At 39.5% G+C, this 6563-nt stretch overlaps 1 protein-coding gene across 8 annotated transcripts in view; it reads right to left on the reverse strand.

The window, feature by feature from the left end:
• The window catches only part of mmaa (metabolism of cobalamin associated A), a 36320-nt gene extending 30037 nt beyond the window's left edge, over nt 1–6283 (reverse strand). For 2 of the 8 annotated variants that reach the window (XM_037116718.1, XM_037116657.1), the window contains exons 1-6: nt 5873–5929; nt 5363–5786; nt 4016–4138; nt 3654–3824; nt 1677–1762; nt 267–416 (exon numbers count right to left, since the gene is read on the reverse strand). In XM_037116718.1, coding sequence (XP_036972613.1) covers nt 267–416; nt 1677–1762; nt 3654–3824; nt 4016–4138; nt 5363–5786; nt 5873–5914 — 996 coding nt within the window. In that variant the 5' untranslated portion in view covers nt 5915–5929. Of the gene's footprint in view, nt 1–266; nt 417–1676; nt 1763–3653; nt 3825–4015; nt 4139–5362; nt 5787–5872; nt 5930–5969 lie in introns of those variants that run through there. The other 6 variants (XM_037116690.1, XM_037116672.1, XM_037116665.1 and 3 more) reach the window with 6 other exon arrangements.
• Between the last annotated feature and the right edge of the window lie 280 nt (nt 6284–6563).

Genomic DNA, 6563 nt, shown 5'->3' on the forward strand with positions numbered 1-6563 from the left:
ACATCATCCACATCATCATCATCATCATCATCATCCTTCCCCTCCCTCCCTTGTCTGGGTCAGCTGACCTCTCAGTGTGATGGCTTGTTGGGTCTACAGAGCCGTACTACTTCTGCTGTGGCTGGCCAGTGGGTCAAACGGTGAACACTTGTCACTTATCCTTTTTGATTTTTTTAAAATGCAAAATCAGTCTGTTCCCTCCCTCCCTCCCTCACCACACACACACACACACACACACACACACACACACACACACACACACACACCTTGGGATTCCAGGACTTGGACTGTCTCCTGAGCAGCTTGAGTGCGCTGGTGTATTCAGCCTGGATCCTCCTGGCGGGCACCAACAGGTCTCCATCCGACTTCGTCACCACCACCAAGTCGGCCCTCTCAATGATGCCCCTCTTGATACCCTGGACAGAGATTTTGGCATTAAAAGGGGGGGATGGGGGGGGGGGGTCCATTAACTTCTCAAAACACTGTAAATAAATCTGATGTCTAGACACCTAATCTGCTCTGGGATCTGTGTACAGAGTGATGGATGGATTCACTGTGGTCAGCTGCCAGTTTGGAGTTTTTCGTTAATCTGCTATCTGTCCCTCACTGCTGTCTACTTCTGACTGATCCAAAACCTGGAAAGCAGTTGAGCTTATTTGCCATGAGAAAAAAGTGCCTTTCACCTGTTGAGGTGCAGGTTCAGTTCAGGTGTTTGTAACCAGCTTGGGTACTCAAATCTGGAGTAGCTGTCATTGTTGTTTTGCCTTTATTTGACAAAGATATCATTCTGATCAACTTCAGTCATATGATGGTGAAAGGGAGCGGCTGTGGCTCAGGAGGAAGAGCAGTATCTTGTGATCGGAAGGTCCCCGACTAAGGAATTCTGTCTTTGTGCGTGTCTTTGAGCAAGATACTGAACGCTGAATTTGCTCCAAGGCATAGTCATCAGTGTGTGAGATGGGTAATTCCGACTTGTGCTGTAAAGCATTTTAAGTGGTCGGTGAAAACCCTCCCCAAAAAAAGCAATGTTACAGCTTAAAAACTTTTCTATTGCCAGTTCAAACACTTTAAATTGACAGAGCTGTTGGGAATATTGTACTCATCTGAATAACATATGTTTATCATTTATATGTCGGATGAATTTTTATGTTTCTGTGGCGATGTGTTTCAATTAAGACATAATTACAATAATGAAAACAAATGTCACTGGAGCTGCTTAATGTCCCACAATAATCGCCATATTAATCCTAATGAGTGAGGCTAATTAAATCATTAATTTAGCTTATAAATAAACTGATTAGCATATGACTGACACACATATCTTTAAATACATTAATTTCTTTTTAAATTGTTTTAACATTACTACTAAAACTTAACTGAAAAAGATGTATGTTGTGATGTATGTATGTATGTGTAAAAAATAAACAACCTTGTCGTGAGTTTGTTTAATGTATCATTTCAAGGTTACTGAATACACCAGACAAATGCTAGGACACCCTACAGACAACAGCAGGGAAGAATAATGTTCAGTAAACTGTTTTAATAAAACAATCAGAATCAGCTTCATAGCCTTGAGCATTATTCAACCGAACACATTTGATATTCTTTTTCTTCCAGTTAGTGGCACTTGAAATAACATCTGACATTGATGGGTTTCATTTTTTTTCCCCACTGACCTGTAGTTCATCGCCCCCTGCTGGTGGAATCAGCAGCACAAACATGTCAACCATGTCAGCCACTGCAAACTCTGACTGGCCCACACCTGTGAACAAAACACAGATTTTTGCCATCACCACTGACCAAGAATATGATAAAATATGATGCGTACTGTTAAGGCAACAAATCAATGACAAACTGAAAAACCTCAATCTAAAACAACACACACAATATAGAGCCAGAGATTTGATATGTCCTGCAGATTGAAAAGCCAACTTCATTTTACAATATCATGTATGTATGAAGAGCAGAAAAATAAAATTAATTCCCAGTAAATGGTCTCTGTCTTGTCAGAAGTACTTTTGAACCTGACCAAACGCTGTCTGAAGCACTGAGTACTAAAGTGTACTAAATGTTAAAATGAATACTTGCAGAGTTTGTTTGTTATAATTTTCAATTGTTTGATCAGATTTTTCCTGACTTCAGAATACAATTTTGTTAATTTTATCCTGCCTTAATAAAGATTTTTTTAACGTAGTGAGGTAGAACAGCACTAGATACTGATGCATTTGTGACATTGGGCTTATTTTGTTAAACACAAAAGAAGGTCATTCTGACATTGTTATCAAGACATTCTGTATAAATACACAGCCGCACTGATGAACATAAATAGAAAACGATAAAGGACATGTGCCACTATGCTAAGTTGCTATGTTTCTGTTTATAAAGAAATAATTTATTGAAAATAAAAGGTTTAATATAGGGCTGGGTATTATACCAATATCATAGAATTATATTATGATATGAGACTACATATTGTATTATTGATTTTGGATATTGTTAAATCATCCTGTGTTGTTTTTCTTTCCTGGTTTTAAAGGCTTCATTACAGTAAAGTGGTGTCATTTTCTGAACTTACCATACTGTTCTACTTTTGTCCTATACTTTCCTTCCACTATCAGCTCAAGACTAGTATTACCTGGGGACTACCAGTAATTTGCAATAATTTTGGAGATCGTCTGATTTTAAATCCATTTATTTGTAAAGTAAAAGCTCCACTGCAGATTATCTGCCACAGCCCCCCAAACACAGAGCTCCTGTGATTACATTAGTCTTGTGCAAATTGGCATCACTGTAATTTTGGGTCATATTATCTTTTAACATCTGCTTAATTTGGTCAGACAACTGAATAAGTATGAAATTTGATTGCGGCTCATAATGTGCTGAACAGAAGTCAACAGCTGTGCTGTGAGATTGGCTTTATTGATGTTTAATAATGACAGAGAAGATCATTAGCAGCCAATGGTTGTCATATTCGAGTACAGCAACAAATAATTAGTCTTGATGAGTTAAATTCATGCTTGTAATCCATGCAAAGTGGGTAAAACAACTGTAAACTACTTTATTAAGAACAGACGCTTCACTTCACTGATGTTACATGAGCCTTGACATCATATGTGGGGTAAACTACTGTGAATTCATCTGAAATACAGACTTCATTTAACCTGTGGGAATGTGCAGCATGAAACAACAATGTGGGGGATCTTTTCTAAATTACTGCTTGTACTTTTCCCATGTGAATAGGGCTTTAGTCATAATGTCCAAGTTACTGATGATTACTTATCAAAGTTAATATTTTAGGATAGCACCAATAATCATCCCTACAATATTGTCACAATGTAAATTATGAAGTATTCGGTTAAAATGTTGTCATATTTTCATTCTGCTGCCAGTCCTAGCAATTATACATACAATTTATCAAAAAGCGTGAAAATATTGTGAAATGATTTGCGCTAGTTTGAAATGATGGAGAGCTAAAGGACAAGAAAATATACAAAAAAGTATGTTTTGTATTTAAAAAGATGTATGATTACAAAAGGGAAAAAACAGCTAACATGGTGAAACCAAGATTATGACCTCAAAGACATCTGTCTTCTAGGGATAAAACTACTATTAAAGCTGCAGTGGAAATTCACTTTGACATCGCAGTGTCTTACCTACGGTCTCTACAAGGACAATGTCATATCCGGCACCCTCACAGAGAACAATGGCCTCATTAGTTGTTCTAGTGACTCCACCGAGTGTTCCTGAGGCCGGAGATGGCCTGATAAAAGCATTCATGTCCCTGGAGAGTTCAGTCATACGAGTCTTATCACCCAGCAGAGACCCTGCAAAGAGAGGGATGAGGCAGTTTATAGAATAAAGTTTACAAAATTTAGTGGAGGAGTGCAGCTGTCGATTCCACAAATATTGTAGTCGTAGCCTTATTTATACATCAAAACACGTATAGACTATTGTAATCACTGAACCTGAAAAATAAACATATTTATAGATCTCACAATAATTTCCCACTTGTTACCTCCTGTAGTGCAGGAGGACGGGTCAACAGCCAGCACTGAAACTTTATGTCCACGTGACGTCAACATCTTGCCCACCACCTCAATGAAAGATGACTTCCCTGCTCCTGGAGGACCAGACAGACCTGAGAAATCAACGAAGAGATCAAATCAGCAACAATTGACACCAAGAACTGACATCTGTGACGATTCTGTGATTTAAACACAACGGGAGCAGTATGAGTTTGAAACCACTGTTGAAACTAACACTGATGACTACACCAGAAGCAGCTCATCGTTGGACAGACAAGGTCAAGAGAGCAACTGCATGTAAAATTCATGATCAGTGCACTGCTCTCACTGTCATGTTTTGAACACAGACATGGAGTCGAAGAAGAAACAAGCCTGTGTTCGTAAAAACTGGAGGGAAGGAGTCAACTTAGGCCGTCAAGGTGCATTTCAGAATGCAGTAGCCAATAAGTGTTAAATTCTATTGCGTGCTCAATCTCTGTAGAAACCTCATAAAACAGTTAGCAATTTAAATAAGAAATGATGGTTAAATGTTTAGTTTTGAATTTGCTTGAGAAATGTATGGCACACAATAAAACTACAGTAATTTTTCAAGAATACATACACCTAAAAACCAAGATTCTGTCACCGTCTACTCAGTTTCATGCCGATTGAAAGCCAGGTGTGGTTAGGTAGTCCACAAAACATTTTTGGAGCTTCACAACAAATCGGTGATGCAGCATTCTCTTTAACGACTAGATAGATGGGGACTTAAATTGGCATTAAAAACAGAAAGCACAAAACAAACAAAACTCCATATAGCTCGTCTGGCTAAATCCAAGTCTCTAGAAGTCTCAGGTTCCTACTTTCCATCAGCATCAGGGTGAGTGGATAAAGACTGAGTTTTAATCCTTTAGGGGACCCATCTGTAAAATTAAATTTTAAAAGCCTGTGTTTCTGTGTTTTTTGTTTGTTTGTTTGTTTTCATAAGAAAACTTTGACATGAGAATGTACCTCAGGGAAAAATAAATCCCAGCTCTATATGATGAGTTGTACACTGTTGTGGCTCTTTCCTGTAGAGGAGTTTAGTGCCAGGACCTGTTTAAAGAAGTCATTTCAGTTTATATTCTGGCACACAAATGCGCATTTCTAAACTAAGTTTTGTTTAATCAAATAAACAAACAAACTGCAACACACTGAACCTGGGGCTACATATGGTATGTGAGAATGTCAACAGAAAATTAACATTGTCATCTCCCTAAATGTAGAATTTGTGACAGATTTGATGTGATCGATTGCATTAAATCAAACAAATGCAAAAAAACCCCAAAAAAAACAAAACTCGAACTCAGACCACTCGCCTACTCTGAAGGCCACTGGCTTCCCTCCATTTTGACTCTCTTGCTCCCTCCTGTAGGCCAGCACCCTCTGCAGCAGCACCTGGGCCAGCTCTTTTTTCCTCGGATGCTGGGTCTCCACCAAAGTGATGGACTCGGCCAGAGAGGCTCGCTGACCTCCGATCAGCCCTTCGTACAGTTTATCCAACAGTCTCTGCTCAGGACCACTCAGGTCCTGTATGTGCTGCCCGAGGGCTGTGCTCACACTCCGCCTGTGCTGGCAGCTGTGACCCGGGTTGGGGCTCTGGTGGCAAGAACCGTTGAGGACCCCTCGGTGGAGGCAGCATGACCGGGTGACTGAGGGGACAGTCAGTGAGGAAGGAAGGGAAGAGATGTGGCGGAGGAGGGAGAAGCCAAGCTGTCGCATTTTGTAGTGAATGTGTGGCATCTAGGAGGAGAGACAGGGTGAAAAACACTGAGTCGGTGCTTAATATTTAAACTCACTATGGCTACATTATATATGACTGTTATTACATTAAGCGATAGACTGCAAATGTTTTCCTTTGTGTGTCTCATGTTGAAACAAGCTAGCTGTGACATGGTTACATAAATTCCATCACACCAAACTTACTAAACTGTTTTAACAGTTATCTTCCGTTGGACGTTGAGCTGACGTTGCGTCAACCGTCCGTCCTGCGAGTGTTAATACAGTTGTCAGAAACACAGCTTACAAACACTACTTACAAAAAAAACTCATATTACGTTTCAAATAGGAATTCATGCTGACCTCGTACCAGCTGCATAGAGGTGTTACAGGTTACATGACAACGGTTGTTTCATTCATCCCCCTTCCGGTTTCCGGTGACGTACATCCCCGCCCCCAACAAATACTTCCGGCGATTCGTTGATACATAAAAATATTTTTAAAATAAGAACAAAAATACCTCTGCAATGTACTTACAATCATCGTTTATTTCTTCAAAACAAACATGAAAAGTTTTAACTCGTTTTCGAAAAGTATTAAGTAAAAATGAAAACGTAATGATGACAGTAGCCCACTTTAGTCAGCAGGTGGCAGCAGAGGTTTAAACCCAAACGTTTCCCTCGCTGAAAAGTATGAAACAGATCCAAGGCTGTGGACTTCAAAATTGTATCACAGCAAATGCATTCTTTCTTTATCAAACAATTTAACCAAGTACCTCTTGTAAGCTGCAGAGGATTTGGC

The sequence above is a fragment of the Acanthopagrus latus genome, chromosome 1 (genome assembly GCF_904848185.1).
Source record: "Acanthopagrus latus isolate v.2019 chromosome 1, fAcaLat1.1, whole genome shotgun sequence".
Lineage (NCBI taxonomy): Eukaryota > Metazoa > Chordata > Actinopteri > Spariformes > Sparidae > Acanthopagrus > Acanthopagrus latus.